This window comes from Budorcas taxicolor, chromosome 2, assembly GCF_023091745.1.
Source record: "Budorcas taxicolor isolate Tak-1 chromosome 2, Takin1.1, whole genome shotgun sequence".
NCBI lineage: Eukaryota > Metazoa > Chordata > Mammalia > Artiodactyla > Bovidae > Budorcas > Budorcas taxicolor.
Window position 1 is genome coordinate 62,900,101 of NC_068911.1, and position 19,136 is coordinate 62,919,236.

General features: G+C 42.4%; 1 protein-coding gene across 5 annotated transcripts in view; it reads right to left on the reverse strand.

The window, feature by feature from the left end:
- OSBPL6 (oxysterol binding protein like 6) overlaps window positions 1-19,136 on the reverse strand; it is a 158,544-nt gene that overhangs the window by 70,595 nt on the left and 68,813 nt on the right. For all 5 annotated transcript variants that reach the window (XM_052654694.1, XM_052654685.1, XM_052654702.1 and 2 more), the window contains exon 4: window positions 16,522-16,780. In XM_052654694.1, coding sequence (XP_052510654.1) covers window positions 16,522-16,623 — 102 coding nt within the window. In that variant the 5' untranslated portion in view covers window positions 16,624-16,780. The remainder of the gene's footprint in view (window positions 1-16,521; window positions 16,781-19,136) is intronic.

Consider the following 19,136-nt stretch of genomic DNA (forward strand, 5'->3'; position numbering starts at 1 on the left):
TTGTGACAAAGGATGAACTTTAGGTTCATTCCAGGTCAGCATTTTTAAGGAACTTGGAACACACAGAGAAGGTGAAAGTACTCACCCATCCCTTGTTCGCCCAGCTCAGAGAAAACTGATGCACACTTAGCTTAAAACCAGGAGTTGAGCGCATATTTCACTGCCGCTCTTTCAATTGGTAAAAGTTAGTCCCCTGGGTAATACCCACTAAACTTAATACCTCCTGGGTAGCAAGTGGAAATCTGTTGAGATGACTACAGTCTGGTTTATGTGGTATCAAAGATGTGGGTAAACAGACATACAAAGAGACATTTAACAACAGCTGACTGGTTTAGTCGCAACTCCTGCAGAGAGAAACGCGACTCTCAAAATGAAAGTCCACAGAACTGCGGAATGGATCTCTTGGCTTGTCTGGCCTCTTGTATAATTTCATTTTAGAGATGTAAAAGAGCTGCTGGAAAAAATGGCAGGTGGTGGCTACCAATTTCTGTATAGACTCACTTTCCATACAAATTCAAAACAGTATTAAAGAGACCATTGCTCTCTGAATGTTAACTCCACTGAAACTGCTCGTCCAATGAGTTTATCTAAGCTATAGTATTTTTCTGTTCATGAATTATATAAACTATTTTCAAAGAAAGATACCCAAAATGATTTATAAACTTCAAAATTATTTTCTTATTCAAGCTTCTGATGATTAGGCTTGTCTCTCTTCTGGTTTTTCTAATTTTGACAGAGCGACACTATTCCAGTGATACTAGTAACCTTTGCAGTGTTGATGATGATGACAATCATGATAGTTCATATTCAGTGCTTTCTATATCCCTGTCTCTTACACGGATTATTTCATGCCATCTTCATCAAAAGCTTTTAAATAATGGTTATTCAATTTATTTTATGGCTGATTGAACAGACAGAGAGCCTCAGTGAGGTTAATGACACAGAGTAAGTATTAGAGTTGGAATGGAAATCAAGATTCTCCTCTGGACTCCAAGCTTTTAAATACTGACCTCTACTAAAGTCAAAGTGAAAGTGAAGTCGCCCAGTCATGTCCAACTCTTCATGCATGCTAAGTCATTTTAGTCGTGTCTGACTCTTTGCGACCCCGTGGACTGTAGCCCACCAGGCTCCTCTGTCCGTGAGATTCTCCAGGCAAGAATCCTGGAGTGGGTTGCCATTCCCTTCTCCAAGGGATCTTCCCAACCCAGGGATCGAACCCGGGTCTCCTGCATTGCAGGCAGACGCTTTACCCTCTGAGCCACCAGGGAAGCCACTAAAGTCAAAGCTAGTATTAGATGTCAAGATTGCTGGGAGAAAGTGGAAGCAATGATAGATTTTATTTTCTTGGGCTCCAAAATCACTGTGGATGGTGGCTGTAGCCATGAAATCAAGACACTTATTCCTTAGAAGGAAAGCTATGACAAACCTAGACAACATATTAAAAAGCCGAGACAACAGGGCTTCCCTGGTGGTCCAGGGGTTAAGAGTCCACCTTGCAATGCAGGGGACACCAGTTCAATCCACAGTCCGGGAAGATCCCATATGCCGTGGGGCAGCTAAGCCCATGTGCCACAACTACTGAGCCCGAGTTCTGGAAGTCGTGAGCCCCAACTACTGAGCCCACATGCCGCAACAACCAAAGCCTGGGCACCCTGGAGCCTGTACTTCTCAACAAGAGAAGCCACCACGTGAGACGTCCTTGCACCTCCACTACAGGGTGGCCCCCACTCACCACAAGTAGAGAAGGCCGGCATGCAGCAACGAAGATCCAGCACAGCCAAAAATTTAAACAAGCAAACAAACATAAAGAAATAATTAAAAAACAAAGCAAAACAGAGACATCACGTGGCAAAGGTTCATACAGTCAAAGCTATGGTTTTTACAGCAGTCAGGTATGGATATGAGAGTTGGATCATGAAGAAGGCTCAGCACCAAATACTTGATGCTTTCAAAGTGTGGTGCTGGAGAAGACTCTTGAGAGTCCCTTGAACTGCAAGGAGATCAAACCAGTCAATCCTAAAGGAAATTAACCTTGACTATTCATTGGAAGGACTGAATGTGAAGCTGAAGCTCCAATACTTAGGCCACCTGATGGAAAGAACCGACTCACTGGAAAAGACCCCAATGCTGGGAAAGATGGAAGGCAAAAGGAGAAGCAGGTGACAGAGAATGACATGATTAGATAGCATCACCGACTCAATGGACATGAATTTGAGCAAAATAAGGGAGATAGATGGTGGAGGACAGAGGAGTCTGGCATGCTGCAGTCCATGAGGTCACAAAGAGTCGGACATGACTTAGCAACTGAACAACAGCAACAATACAATATTAGATGACAAAAAACGACAGCAGTTTCAAGTAGTGTTAACCTTAAGACTAACTGAACACAACCTTCCATGGAAACAGAGAGGCAGAAATGAATAAAACAAAAATAAGTTTACAGCATTCTTAAATAGGGTGCAACCATGAGGTTTGCTTCCAAGTTTCCAGAACCAAGAGCAAGTCAGCTAGCTCTACTTCAGGAATGCAGTGTCTGATGAAGAGGAAAGAATGTAGTTTTGCAGTCACATAGACAAGCATACAAACCCCCATGGTGCTATTTACCATGTAAATACAGAGCGCAAATCATGAACCTCTCTCAGCCTCAGTGTTTTCTATCTCCAAAATGGAGATGTGAAAGTCTACCTTAGAAGACACTGCAAGTCACTGAGTCGGCACCCAGTGTATGGACAGTTCTACCATATACTGGCACACAGCAGGCACTCCATAAATGGTGGCTAACAGCTCAGTTACAAATGATGTAAGAAAAAATGTTTAGGAATCTTGTGCATTCTTATTTCCACAGAAAGATGTGTCCAAATACTCTACAGGTGTATGACACCTGGGTGCCCTTTGGAAGCTGAGAAGCCATATCTGACAAGGCCATTATGTTACCTGGTCCATCTAGCAACTGTAGTCAGCACCATCTCATGACCGGAGCACCAGAGCTTACTGAGAAAGCTGACAAAGTGAGTGGAGACAGATGCCTTTGGATACTTGCCAGTGGGAAGCAACAGCAGTGGACAGTGATGCACACTGCGTATCTTGTGAATGCCTACAGCAAAAGAGGCTCATGGTCTTGTCTGGAGTCTTCTTAATCATGTTCTTAAAGGGACTATTTTTATTCTTTTTGGAGTAGCATACAATACCAAAATCACCAAAGCCAGAAGGCCATGACTGAAGCAGCAGTTAATTCTACTACTTTCTCTATAGTAATGATTATCTTGCTCTCACTGAAAGACAGCAGAATTACATTAATAATAAATCTCCATATAAGCACCACTAAGATGAATGAAAGTAGAAAACTTTAGACACAGTGGCTGGGAAAATTCCACACAGCACACCTGGGAAACCCTGAGGGAAGAACCAACAGTCATCACATTCTTCACTCTTGCTGCACAGAAACACAAGCTTGTTAAGAGCCAACAGCTATGGCCCTACATTGAAGTTGTCTGTTGTTGGAAACCCTGCATTGTAAGAAATACAATCATGGCCCATTGAGCGGTCCATTTATAGCCAAGAGGAGTTCAGCAATCTTGACTATGAAGTGTTAAAGGGATATGAATAAACAGTTCTTTCATCCCCATGGTTGCCTTTCAGTAACACTAGAACCAGAACTTACCTGTAGGCTTGCTCCCTACCTGTACTCACAAACATGCCGCAAAACTACTGAAAACCCAGCAACTATGATCATACCTCATTACAGCACTTACAACCGCATGGCAATAAAAGGGACAAATACGAAGCCCATTTCAAGAGCAAAGGCTCTGGAACGTGCAGAGTTAATAAGAGGCAGGAGAACAGTTTTGGATGACTAGAAAAGGACACTAAGGTCAAGTTAATTTGTACTTTTCTATAAGGCTATTAAAATGACCCAGGACAAAGATTTTCTGTATGATAATCACTCAAGATTTTGCTGACAATACAAGCAAAAAAAATCGTATAAACAATTTTATACGTATATTTAAGGCAGAGTTGGTTTGTTTTGATTACCCTTGTAAACTCAGAGCAGATATATCTATGTTTTGCCTATATGTACTCATAAATATTTGCTAAAAGAATGAACAAATATTTGCTATAATAATATACAGTGTCCAAGTTCCCACTTTCTGGAAAACACGCTTAAATTTCTATGAGATAAATAAAGATAGTTAGAGGGCAAAGAGGGGCACAGGTTTTGCTCACAGCATCTCAAAAATGTTTTTAAAAACTTGCTTTAAGTGTCCCATCTGGTATATACTTCATATTCATTTAATTTTAAATCTTATGGAGTTAAGGCTTCAGTTCAGTTCAGTTCAGTTGCTCAGCCATGTCCGACTCATTGCGACACCATGAACTGCAGCACACCAGGCCTCCCTGTCCATCACCAACTCCCGGAGTTCACTCAGACTCACGTCCATCAAGTTGGTGATGCCATCCAGCCATCTCATCCTCGGTCATCCCCTTCTCCTTCTGCCCCCATCCCTCCCAGTATGAGAGTCTTTTCCAATCAGTCAACTCTTTGCATGAGGTGGCCAAAGTACTGGAGTTTCAGCTTTAGCATCATCATTCCTTCCAATGAACAGCCAGGACTGACCTCCTTTAGGATGGACTGGTTGGATCTCCTTGCAGTCCATGGGACTCTCAAGAGTCTTCTCCAATACCACAGTTCAAAAGCATCAATTCTTTGGCGCTCAGCTTTCTTCACAGTCCAACTCTCACATCCAAACATGACCACTGGAAAAACCATAGCCTTGACCAGATATGGACCTTTGTTGGCAAAGTAATGTCTCTGCTTTTCAATATGCTATCTAGGTTGGTCATAACTTTCCTTCCAAGGAGTAAGCATCTTTTAATTTCATGGCTGCAATCACCATCTGCAGTGATTTTGGAGTCCCCCAAAATAAAGTCTGACACTGTTTCCACTGTTTCCCAATCTATTTCCCATGAAGTGATGGGACCAGATGCCAGTCTGAAAGAGATGGGAATACCAGACCACCTGACCTGCCTCTTAAGAAACCTATATGCAGGTCAGGAAACAACAGTTAGAACTGGACATGGAACAACAGACTGGTTCCAAATAGGAAAAGGAGTACGTCAAGGCTGTTTATTGTCACCCTGCTTATTTAACTTCTGTGCAGAGTACATCATGAGAAACACTAGGCTGAAAGAAGCACAAGCTGGAATCAAGATTGCTGTGAGAAATATCAATAACCTCAGATGTGCAGATAACACCACCCTTATGGCAGAAAGTGAAGAGGAACTAAAAAGCCTCTTGATGAAAGTTAAGGCTTACAATTTTGTAATTAAAATAGATGACATTTATATTGTATTTATTATATTCTATATACTGTTTTAAACACATATATGTTTACATACATATGCACACTAACCCATAAAATATAACCATTAAAAATAAACATTTTTGACTATAGAAGCAATACACGTCCATTGCAGAAATTTGAGGGGAGGGGAAAAAAAGAAACTAAACCCACCCACAACCAGCAATAAACTCTTCCAATATCCTGGTATATTTGCTTTCAGCTTTTTAAATGAACATATACTCTTGATTCTTAAAAACAAAATTGGAAATATACTATATTTTCAATGTAATACCTGGGTCTTTTTCATGTAACAACATATAATTTTCTCAGAGCTTTAAACATTTTAAAAACACTTTTAACAGCTGTGCAATATTCCACTGTATGGCTCTGAGTCAGGTAATTAAATGAACTCCTTGTTGAATATTAGATTACTTCTAATTTTTTAATACCATAAACATACTTTGACAAACATCTCTGCACAGAAATCTTTACATGTATCTTTGGTTGTTTCCTTAGAATGCATTTCTTAGCAGCTGAGCTACCAGGTCCTGTGGTTTGATTTTTAAAAAGACTTTAGATACATACTGCAAAATTTCCCTCCAGAAAAGCAGAATTAATTAACATGCCAAGCAGTAGTGCATGACAGCATCCATTTCCCTGAAACCTCATCAAACGTGGCTATTCCCATTATTACAAAATCTGCTCTTTAACTAGGATTTGAGGTCAAGAAGGCTGGCACAACACGCATGGGGCTTTCCTTTACTTTTGTGAAGGTATTTTAATTACAATTGCTGGGTAGTTGGAATAGAAAAACGGAGTCCAGAAAGGCGGTGGCTAAAAGACAAGGAATGGAGAAGGCAATGGCACCCCACTCCAGTACTCTTGCCTGGAAAATCCCATGGATGGAGGAGCCTGGTGGGCTGCAGTCCATGAGGTCGCTAAGAGTCGGACACGATTGAGCGACTTCACTTTCAGTTTTCACCTTCATGCATTGGAGGAGGAAATGGCAACCCACTCCAGTGTTCTTGCCTGGAGAATCCCAGGGATGCGGAAGCCTGGAGGGCTGCCGTCTACGGGGTCGCACAGAGTTGGACACGACTGAAGCAAGTTCGCAGCAAAAGACAAGGAAGGGAAAGCCCATGAAAACAGGACAAAGGAGGGTCCAAAGACTGGAGTGAGGACCTCAGGTAGAACAAACAGCTCTCCTGGCTAGCCCAAGTTACACAGGGCAGGCCCGGGGGGAGGAGGAAAAACATAAAAGAGGAGCCAAGGGGCCGGGGGTCTCTGCCTCTCTCAGGCGCATGCTCTCTCTCTTCTCTTCACGTCTTTTGGGTCGGCATGCCCTCACACCTCGAGGATGTATTTTCCTTTATTTTCTAAATAAAACTGAGCTGTAACACAGAGCTGTAACACTGATCTGTCCGAGCGCTGTGTGACACACTGAGAGCTTTAACATCCATCACTTCAAATTTTTGTTGTGACGAGACAGAACCGAGGAAATTACACACTCCCCTGACACAACCTAGGAGAATTACTAAAACAGAGAGATGGTAATTTGTTCTATGTGTCCAAGTTGAAAGTCAAATAAAGCAGTTTTGTTGATGTATGGTCCTTTGGGATGATGTTTTTATAGTCCTAGTGAAATACCTGAAATGTGTTCTGTAGGAGTGACTGTGTCCCAGCCTCAGTGAACAACAACCTCCTGAGGAAGCTTCTGCAAACAACAGATTCCCAGACCTCGTCAATGACCTACGAATGAGACTCTCCGGGGTTCATAACTGATTATACTGCGCTTCTCTCCATTTAATGTTATGCCTAAGAACCCAGCAGGCAGTATTCATTTTGGCTCTGACGGATGGACAGACTTGCTTCTACAAACAGGCTAACCCAAACCAGCCAGAAGGTAATAAAATAATTCCTTAAGTGAGAAACCAAGGCAGGCGGAGAGAACCAAAGTGCTTTGGCAAACATACCAGGGCAAGCAGCAAACAGATTCTTTCTGGGATAACAATGAGGTCTCAATCACTTGCGGGTAATGAGTATTTACGTGCCAGGTGGCAAATTTCCTTCCAGTGGTCTCAGTTTCAGCACATTCGACACGGATGCCATAAACATCAAGCAGCGCTGACAGCAATCTCCAAATGGTGGGGACAGCAAGAAATCTGTGGGGCTGCTCATTTCGTTTCATAGAAAAGGCTAACTGTAGTTTTCAGTAAACAAATAAACGATTGGAACTTCTCACTCCAAAAGCAATACATGTAGGGTAAGTCCAGAAAATTTAACATTCAGGAAAGCACAAACTACAAAATTCACCTTTAACACCAGGACTTCACAATCATTATTAATATTTTCATCTATGTACTTTCTGGCCTATTGTTTCCCAGGCCAATGAGGACGTGAAAAATTACTGCTATTGTTGAGGTAAAAAATGAGGAGGCGATACATAATTCAAGGGTAACTGACAAATGCTGTGTTATAAAGTTCACTTAGACAAGTACAGAAGGCCCTTTCCCCAGACATTCCTGCTCATCCAGCCCTACTACGGAGCATACAAGTGGAGTGGTCAAGGACAGGAACTCCAGAATCAGGCTTCCAGGGAGCAAATCCTGACTTAGCTGCTCATTAGCTGTGGCCAGAATATCTCACCACTTTATACCAAAGTTTAGTTCTCTGAAATAGTGATCATATTTCAGCCTTCCATAGTGAGAACTCATGAGAAAGCAGCTGTTGCTGGTATTGTTCTATTATTCATGAACTGTGCCTAATATTCAGACTTCTCAGAACATCCAATTTTAAAAATGCACCTAAATCACAAAAGTTGGTCATCATGTGACTTTTTGCAAGCAGATACTATTTTCCCCATCAACATTGGTCCTAAGTCTTAAAAGCTAGGTTCCTTGGGATGACTGCAATCACCAAAAGGCTAACTTGGAAGCAAGTCAGGAATTTAAACTAACCTGGCACCCAGGGCTTTATATATCAGTCTCACTCTGGTTAAGACACTGCTTCCCTGATAGCTCAGTTGGTAAAGAACCTGCCTGCAATGCAGGAGACCTAGGTTTGATCCCTGGGTCGGGAAGATCCTCTGAAGAAGGGAAAGGCTATCCGCTCCAGTATTCTAGCCTGGAGAATTCCATGGACCATACAGTCCATGGGGTCGCAGAGTCAGACACGACTGAGCGACTTTCACTTTCACTTTTCACTTAAGTATTTCTCTCTGAACTGAGAGCTGGGTTCCAGGGTTATCTGGCAAATCCCTGGATCCACTGAATTCTAAAATTTTTCTATTTAGATACTGGCAGATTTCAAATTATACTCCTCCTCACTGATAAGACTGAAGATGATTTAAACTGGAAGTCAGATATAAATCAAGAATGCTTGAATTTTCCTCTCCAGAACTGAGAATATTTTTGTTTGGGGAACATTATATTTTTCACAATCCAAAGATGGAAATAGGTTTCATATTCAGAAAATAAAGATACTATATTTCAAAGCAGTAACTTGGTTTAGCAAAGCTATGTGAAAAAGATACTTCAGAGATTCAACTGGAAGGAAAATATTCCAAGTCAGTTCGTGTATAGGCTGGGGGATATTTTTATCAATCTGTTTGTCCAAGAATAAAGCTTGTTATGAAAACCCTGTACACAAAGTTGAGTTGTTAATGAGGAACATTTTTACTTTCCGGTTTTCTAGACATCTTCTTCACTAGTAATTAAAGTTGCAAATAGAGCAGATGCTGCTGATATCAGAACTGGGTAGTTACATAGTGGTAAACCAGACCATGGTTACTTGAGTCCCACTGAATCACTGTTGGGGCAGTGTCCCATGCTACCAGAGGACGTTAACCGAACGGGTCATGGTTTGTTTTGTTAACTGTTGTAGACAATGTATAGGAAACTTTTTTTTCTTACTATTAATACTTTATTCTTTTCTTTTCTGGCTGTGCCACACGGCATCTGGGATCTTAGTTCCCCAACCAGCGATTGAACCCATGCTCCTGCAATGGAAATGTGGTGTCTTTACCAATGGACCACCAGGGAAGTCCCAGGAAACATTTTTAGATATCCATGTAATTGAAATCTATTAGTTGTAATCACTGACCATAATATTGAATATATATTTTATTAAACACTGGCAAGAAGATTAACTACCAGCCTCTTATGACTTATTTTTTTTTCCTTAAAACGTTCTTTATTTTATGATCTCTAAGCTTCTGTAAACTTTAAATCATTATAAGGATAGCTGGTTTTTTTTCTTTGATTTTTCATTAAACAAACAGATTAACTCATATGTGCCTTTCACATCTAACTCAGTAGAGCTATAACAATTCACTCTAGTAATAGATACTCACCTGGTAACTGGGCTTTCTTGGTGGCTCAGATGGTAAAGAATCTGCCTGTGATGTGGGATAACTGGGTTCTGTCCTTAGATTGGGAAGATCCCCTAGAGAAGGGAATGGCTACCCACTCCAGCATTCTTGCCTGGAAAATCCCATGGAGAGAGGAGCCTGACAGACTACTGTCCATGGGATCGCAAAGATTTGGACACGACTGAGCAACTAACACTATCTGATAATAATTCATTCCAAATTCCAAGTTCCTGGAGCAACAGTATCTGATCTTCTGAAATGGTTTGATAACGACACAAGTAAAAATAAGCATTGGCTCCAAACAGAGGCTTCACTTTAAAAAATGTAGATCTGGGTTTCCCTGGTTGGCTCAGTGATAAAGAATCTGCTTGCCAATGCAGGAGACATGGGTTTGATCCCTTATCCCAGAGGATCCCACATGCCTCAGAGCAACTAAACCCATGCCCCACCTCTACTGAGCCTCGCTTACAGCCTGGGAGCCGTAACTCCTGAGCCGTGCCCACCACTACTGAGCCTTGCTCTTTAGCCTGGGAGCCATAACCACTGAGCCCATGCCCACCACTACTGAGCCTCGCTTAGAGCCTGGGAGCCATAACCACTGAACCCATGCCCCACCTCTACTGAGCCTCGCTTACAGCCTGGGAGCCGTAATTCCTGAGCCCATGCCCCACCACTGTTGAAGTCCGTGTCCCTTCGTGCCTGTGCTCCATAACAACAGAAGCCATCGCAATGAGAAGCCTGCACGCCACAACTAGAGAGCAGCCTCCGCTCACCCCAACTAGAGAAAAGCCTCCACAGCAATGAAAACCAGAACATCCAAAAATAAATAAATAAAATTATTTTTAAAAATGCTCCACATTAAAAAAAAAACTTTTTTAAAATGTAGATCCTTGGTCTGATCCCAAACTACTGAAACTGTCTCAACAGTCTTGTATACTGCAAAAAATTCTCTAAAAAATGTAATTATAAGGGTAATTATCAAAACAAACAAATAAAACCCAATCAGCTTGCTATAATATTACTGCAAAATAAGTACTATGGGAGACCAGGAAACAACAACTCTTATTTTAGAGTTACCTCCCACCCCACCAATAGTTTTAATATCTATGCAGAATGCTCCCATTGCTTTGCTTTTGTTTGATATCTCTGCCTACATAAGCCCCAAGTCATTTATTCTACTGTACAGTTGCTATTAGCAGCAAGCAGGAGGGTCTGTGCTCTCCTGTTATCTTCTGCCACTTCTGGACCATCCCTCCTCTACTTTCAAAGCCCACTGTTTCTGGGAGACTCAACTCCTGACTATACTACTTTTTCTCCTTGCTGTCATCTCCCAACTGCATGATCATTCCTTCACAGCTACCAAGGCCTCTGGAGCCTGGTTCACAATCTTCCTATCCATGCCAATCTCTCATTCACTTGCTTATTCAAATATATTCTGAGCAAAATTATATGCCAGGACTGCAGAAGGTGCTAGGGAGACATTATTAGACAAAATAAAACTTCTGTTTCCAGGGTACCTGCACTGCAGTGATTAGGAGCAGAGGAAAGGGATACAAATGTAAACAGGTGAATATGTAACATGTCAGATAGTGGTTAATGCTCTGAAGACAAAAGCAGGTAAATGGACAGTGAGTGATGAGGATACACAGGGGAGGGTGGGGGAAGGCTGCCCAAAGAGGGTACGTTTGGAGAATGAGTCAAGAGTGTGAGCATATCTGGGGGTACTTGGAGGAAAAGCAAGCTGGTCTGAGGGAGCCCAGAATGCAAAGTCCCTGAGGTTAGGAGCATGCTTGGCACATCTAAGGAGGATGCCAGGGAGCACTACATGGAACGCGGTAGGAGATAAGACCAGAAAGGTATATGCAGATCCAGGTTATGAATGACCTTGTAGACAATGGTCACAAGTTCACATATTTGGAGAGCGATGGGAAACCACTGGAGGCCTGGGCGCAGGTGAGAGGCTTGATCTGACTTAGTTTTAAAGGGACCACTCTGACTACTTTGTGAAAAATGACCTGAAGGTTAGTCAAAGGTAGAAGTAGGGAGACCAGTTAGAAGGATATGGCCATAGTCTGGGTGAGGAAGGATGGTAGCTCAGACCAGGGCAGAGGGGGAGGAGGAGGGAAGTAGTGGTCAGATTCAGGACATCCTGAAGGCAGAACCAATGGGATTCACTGAGGATCTGGACGCGCGGTGTGAAGAAAAGAGAGGAGTCGAGGATGGCTCCTGCACGGTTTGTGGCCTTACCAGTGGAAGGACAGAGTTGCTGTTTACTGAGATAAGGGGGACTGGGAAGGAGTAGATTTGAGAGAGAAATTAAGAGTTCAGTTTTGGACATGTCAAGTTTGAGATGCCCTCTTAGTATCCAAGTGGAGCTCTTCCTTGGTCACTTAAATATTATTGTGGTCAACTAACTGACATCCCGAATCAGGGTTCGTGAATTCAAATGCTTTCAGGGGTCAGGCAGGAAACACAAAATACTGAAATACAATAAGGAGAGGAAGAGACTGTGGCTGATGAGAGAGCAAATGCCTCATCTAAAGGGGAAGCCAACCCTGAGCCCAGTCCAGTGCTGCCATTTGGGATCTGGGCCCAGAGTTCCTTTACCTTCCCATTTCGAAATAGAAAGAAGAATCTGGACTTTCAACAACCAAACACTAGGGAAATAAAAAAGCTCCACAATCTAACACATTCAAGAAGTGCTCAGTTAAATCAAGTTCTGGCTGCAGGATTTATTGGTGTCTTTAATTTATTAATTGCAAAAAACGACTGGGTTTAGCATTTCTCTAATCTACTTGACAGCAGAACTCTCTTTTCACGCAACATTTCAAGGGACAAGCATTCCTTGGACCATACTTTGGGAAATGCTGGTTATGCAAAAGTCCTAGACATTTAATCAACCTATTTCCTCTTCTAAAATTTTAGGGAGTGTATTTCTTGCATTTTCAGAATCAGAGTTGAACACACAAACACACATATACACAGATACAGCCAATTCTGTTAGCTGTTCTAACATCTAATATCAGTCTTGAACGAAGTGTAAATGGAGCAGCTACTAAAGTCTTCCAAATTGTTAAATACTAAGTGGGACCCTGACCCTCTCATTGGCGAAGAAACACTTAGTGAAACCACAGGGGCACTAAATCACTTCATTTCCCATCTCCTCTCCCTTCTTCACTGGTTGGGCTACATAATTTAGTGACAGGAAGGGCAGCCAATTACTACTATGCAGTTGGCAGATGTTCTTTGTTTATACTCATCTATGAGGATAAATAAATCTGGATTGGCAACTCTGTAATAAAAAGACAAGACTAATATTGTTGCAGGTCTTTAAAAATATCCTCTAGGATACATTAAAATACTTGAGATGCAAGGCTTGTCTCTGAAGAATCAGACTGTGAAGTCTGTTTAAAAGAGCTCGCAATATAGTTAAGGAGATCAGTACACAAAAAGATAACAAGGAAGTGTCAAATGTTGTCAAAAAGTTCTCTAAAGCTCAGAGAAAGGAAAGGTCAGCATGGGTTAGTGGCCAGTGAGAGTGTCACTTGACTAGTCCTTGAGGCACAGGAGGTATTGAGTTGAGAGGAGGGTGGTGGGAATCCATGCAGCAAAGTCAGGAGCAGGGATGGAGATAGGGAAGTTTTGGGAGCCATGAGCAGACACGACTGTACAGGTTGGGAGGAAAATAGGACACTGCGGCTGGATCCAATCATGGTGGTCTCTTGATACTAAGTAGGAAATCTGGCCTTAATCATGTAGGGAACTGAAAGTCTTTGAAATAATCTGAGCATGAATCTTCCAGATTCAGGAAATCTGAGCTCAGGAGGTCACAAGGAATCAGTGAAGCAAGAGTACTCTGCAGGACCCCAGGGTGAGGTGATGAGAATCTAGGCTAGGAAATGAGCAGTGAGACTAGAAAGAAATAAGGATATTATGAAGGAGGAAATAATCAATGGGACTTGTTAACCTAATACTGAATGTGGGAGAAACAAAGAAGAAAGAAATGACTTTGGCCTCGGATCTACACGAGAATGATTATCCTGATAGTAAACTGGTTTATACACATGGACTTAGGGTGACAATGACACAGTTAAGCAGAAATGCCCAGTCAAGTAATTCGTGATCTGGAACTAGAACTTGGGAAGGGCAGGCAAATAATGTGCAGGAAGTCACCACTGTATGGCATGTACTGTGTGCTACAGCCTTTGCGTATACGATCAATTTAGGAGAGAAACAGGGATGGACTTTGCAATTTGGCACCATCTACATAGATGTCAAAAAATTGCTGCTTTTGAACTGTGGTGTTGGAGAAGACTCTTGAGAGTCCCTTGGACTGCAAGGAGGTCCAACCAGTCCATCCTAAAGGAGATCCGTCCTGGGTGTTCATTGGAAGGACTGATGCTGAAGCTGAAACTCTAGTACTTTGGCCACCTCATGCAAAGAGTTGACTCACTGGAAAAGACCCTGATGCTGGGAGGGATTGGGGGCAGAAGGAGAAGGGGACGACAGAGGATGAGATGGCTGGATGGCCTCACCGACTCGATGCACATGAGTTTGGGTAAACTCCAGGAGTTGGTGATGGACAGGGAGGCCTGGCGTGCTGCGATTCATGGGGTCGCAAAGAGTGGGACACGACTGAGCGACTGAACTGAACTGAACATAGATGTCAGTCAAATCAGGAGAATGGTAACATTCAATGAAGACTAATTCATCATTTTCTCTATGTCCTTCACCATGAAAACAGCTATCACACACACACACAAAAAATAGATGCGCTAAAAACTACTACATCATAGTCTGCCACAAGATCACTCACGTTTTCTGATTTCCTTAAGCTAATACAAGATTTTAACAAGTGATGAGACAGGGAGGGAAAAGAACTGGAATGGTTCTTTATTCCCCTCTCCCTTGAGGCAGATGAACAGATACAAAACAGGAGGCAGGAAGGAACCAGAGGAGAAAGTACTTGGGAGAGTTTCCCCCTGCTGAGATAAACAGGAATGAAAGTAAACTCTTTCCTTGAAGAAGAATAACCATGTGAATGTTTCTTATTTTTCTAGAATGCATTATCAGTTTGTAGACATGCTATTTTATTCCCATCATAAAACCTTCCATCCACAAACCAGCCAGGAGTCACACATTCCACCTCCAAACCTCCTCTGGTGGACCAGAGTCTCAGGTCCTCTCTGTTTTTTTGCATGCTCACCCCAGGCAGTTCAACTAAGCCTGACAGATGTTTCTGCAACAGTCAGCAGCCTCTTCCATTTGCCACAGATCTCCAGGGTGAGCAGGGTCGATCCCTTCCTTCCCTCAGCAGCCAGAAGGCCACACTGCTTAAAATGCCTCTCAACTTAAATGCTCAGGGCAGGGGGAAACGGAGAAGCCATGACAAGAGAGGACAGAGGCAGGTGAAGGGTAGCACGAAATTGCAAACTTAGAAAGCAGCTCAGTGTGCAGTAGTAATTTAACTTAAATGTGTTTTCATCCATAGTACTCTTACTTTTTTTAAACTCTAAAGATGTAATGCAATAAACATTATAACTATGTGTAATCACAGATTCAGCTAATGATATAACTGCTTCTAATGAACAGAATGTAGATGTCCTCTTTGAATTCCCCTACAATTTCTTGCTAGAAATAGGAAAGGGAGTTTGGAGTGGGAATTTGTAGACTGAGGGCTCTCTAAGGAACACCTCCAGAGGTGCATTCCCACCATCTAGAAGAAGGAATTCTCATGTGGAACTGGCATCTCAAGGCCCAAGTCTGTACTATGGAATATCAGATAACTGAGGTGAGCACTTCTAGCAAACTAAGCAAAATACTCTGAACATATAAAATAGGAGGGAAAAAACTGCATAATAATGTTCGCTAATTGGATGTCCCCCAAAAGGAAAGCTATTAGAAAAAGGTAACATCTGCTTATTGTGAAAGTCTATCACAAGATAAGATTATAATGGCAAATAATATTCAGTTAAGTGCTGGGCAAAAAAATTCACCTGTCTTGACAGAGAAGCGTATTCATATGACTAATCTCCATACAACCTTGCCTGTATTATAGCCACTAAAGTAGTAATAAAGGGAAAGCGGCTCAGTAGTGTCTGATTCTTTGCAACTCCATGGACTATGAATTCTCCAGGTCAGAATACTAGAGTGGGTAGCCATTCCCTTCTCCAGGGGATCTTCCCAACCCAGGGATCGAATCCAGGTCCCCTGCATTGCAGGTGGATTCTTCCAGCTGAGCCACCAGGGAAGCCCAAAGTAGTAATAAAGTATCTTGTAAACAAAAATAATGTTCAGAACACGCTACATGGAATAATTAAGCAATAATAATTTAATTTCTCTATTGACTTCAATTTCTTGATTCTACAATTATATTTGTAACCTCATTCCTGAATCTGTTACCAGATTCCCTGAAACTCCAAACGGAAGTTAGTGCCTGGCAGACCAATGAGAGACTTGTTGGAAGATACCAAGTCCCTTTCCACCTCCGCAAGTGAAGAAGAAATAGCAGAACATTCATGTTCCAGAAGCCACCTTCTGCCCCCAGGTACAGACATGAGGAGAACACGGAGGGCTTCCCTTGGCCACTCTTCCTGTGGCTTGTACTCTGAAAAAGGATTCTCAGTTATAGAAAAGCAAGAGCAAGATCTTCATGACATCATCAGGCAGATCTACAGAACACAGTGAGTTTTCCTGGGGAATAAAAAGCTTCACAACGGAAGTTTCAGAGTTAATTAGCAATCCCATCATATCCTGATGTTACTACAGTTGCTCCAAAATAACAAAACGCACTTTATACTCTTCTCTTACCTGCCTACTGTCCCTCTGGGAGGAAGTCGAAGAGGAGGCACTTCTATGCGTGGGGGTGGATGTTTTATGAGCAGGGGATATGCCCTTCTCGTCTGAGCTCATAGCTGCAGTTACAGTCTAGTTGAACACACTGAAGACCATGCCAATCGTGTTTCAAATTCACAGACAAAGAAGCAGATGATTTTTTCAGCTTTAGTCCATTTCATGAATCAGGTTTGATGAGAAAAGAAGAGACAAATATTAAGGGTGCCCCAAACACCTAAAAGTAAAATGAACAAACAAAAAAAACCTCATGTAAATGATTTGAAAAAACATTACATTAAAAATCACTTTATTTAGGAAACAAATATGAGAGGAAGAACTCTGACATATTACTAAATATTATTTCTTCTAGATTTTAAGGTAGAGGATAAAAGTGATAATATGTAACAAACATCTGCCAACATGGAAAACAGGAAGAGACCATATGTTAAAGTGATATTCTTCCACTGTATTCTCATTGTTTTAAAGCAAATTACAATGTTATGTTCTGGACCTTCATGCCAAAGTACATCAGTTGCTTCCCCTGAAATGCAATTTCCCCTGCTCAAGGGATTATAATGGGAGCGCCGTCCATATCTGTTGCCGTTTAGTTCAGTCATTTCATACATGCGACAGTTAAATCCAACACAAAGAAGTCTGTGACAAAAGTGAAAGTGAAAAGAGTTGATGCTTTTCATGCATCATATGATCCAGTGTTTGGGAAGGATCAAGGGATACGCCAGTCCATCCTAAAGGAAATCAGTTCTGAATGTTCATTGGAAGGACTGATGTTGAAGCTGAAACTCCAATACCTTGACCACCTGATGCGAAGAGCTGACTCACTTGAAAAGACCCGGATGCTGGGAAAGATTGAAGGCAGGAGGAGAAGGGGATGACAGAGGATGAGACGGTTGGATGGCATCACCGACTCAATGGACATGAGTCTGAGTAAACTCTGGGAGTTGGTGATGGACAGGGAGGCCCGGCAAGCCGCAGTCCATGGGGTCACAAAGAGTCGGACACGACTGAGCGACTGAACTGAATGGAAGGGATACACGTATGCACAGTTATTTGTACTTCAAGACCATAGCACACCTACGCGTGACTCTCAGCACCAACAGGCTCACAAGCATCTGCAGGCTGACAGGCATGTCCTGGAACTGGGGAAGTGATGGAGTTTCTTCAGTTATCCACAGCCAAGAACCACGTCATTTTCCATTTGTATTCATATAAGGAAAAGTCTGTACTGAAACTACTATGGCTAAACACTTGTCCCTGTTGTTCAACTGGCAACACAGGTTTCTGGGAAAAAATTTTCTTTAGGTAAGCATGATAGTGTAAGATGAAAAGCTTATTCAACAATCTGTGTCCCCAAAGACTGACAACTAAAGTGAACTTTGTGCTCTTCTAAGAAAGTGGAAGGCCAAGTTCCAGGCCTAATCTAAATGCCTTGAAGGAAGCATAGCCCCTTGGGTAAGTACTTGAGCACAAGTCAGGAACAAACAAACAAACAAAAAACCCCTGCTAATGATGAAGAGATATCAATCTTTAGGCCGAAGAAAAGTGAGACCTGAACTTTTCAGTCCAGGGGCAGAGATGGTCAATGAGAAAAATCAAAAAAGGATGAAGATACATGGGGTATTAGGAGGACACACGGCAAGGGGAACTCACTGGGTCAAGAGGTCAGAGGTATCCCTGTGCAGGAGGGTTTGACCTGAGATCTGAAAGATGACAAGGAGTTAGCCAGGTGTCTGGGTGTCCAACTGGGTGTGATCTAGAAATTCATGCTGGTCAATATCATCAGAACACATGGAGACAGTGACATGAGGGTCAAAGAAGAGCAGAGTTCAATTCCTGTAGGGCATGTTCAGCACTCAGATTTTTATCCTATGTCTAAGAGACCATAAAGAGGTGAGGTATAACCAGATTTGTATGCTAAAAGATCACTTTGGCAGCCATGAGCAGAACCAGAATGGGGAAGTAAAGAAGATAAGGGAAGCCCGGTTGGAAAATAAAGGATGATGAACCAGAGAGGCGGCAGGACCACTCTGCACCTGGTCCAGTCAGTTGTGTCTCGATAAGGGGGAGGAAGGGCTTCCCTGGCACCTCAAACTGTAAAGAATCTACCTGCAACATGGGACACCTGGGTTCAATCCCTGGCTTGGGAAGATCCCCTGAAGAAGAAAATGGCAACCCACTCCAGTATTTGTGCCTGGAGAATTCCACTGACAAAGGAGCCTGGTGGGCTAGAATTCATGGGGTCACAAGAGTCAGACACTGCTGAGCGACTAACACACACACACACAAGGAAGGGGAAACAGCAGGGCTCAGGATGATTCCCAGGTCCCTGGTGTTCCAAGCGAGAGCTGGCCAAAGGCAATCAGGATTGACAGCAGGTCGTGAGTATAGTTTCAGATGCATTAGCAGAGAGGCCCAACAGAGGCTTTCAAATGGAGGCAAACACATGTGTCTGGAGTTCAGAGAAATTTAGGCTGGAGATGAATGTTTAATAGATTATGTTAACAATACAAATATATCAAGCAACTTACATATAGATCATGTAAACTCTGCAAGTACAAATACATTTCATAAAG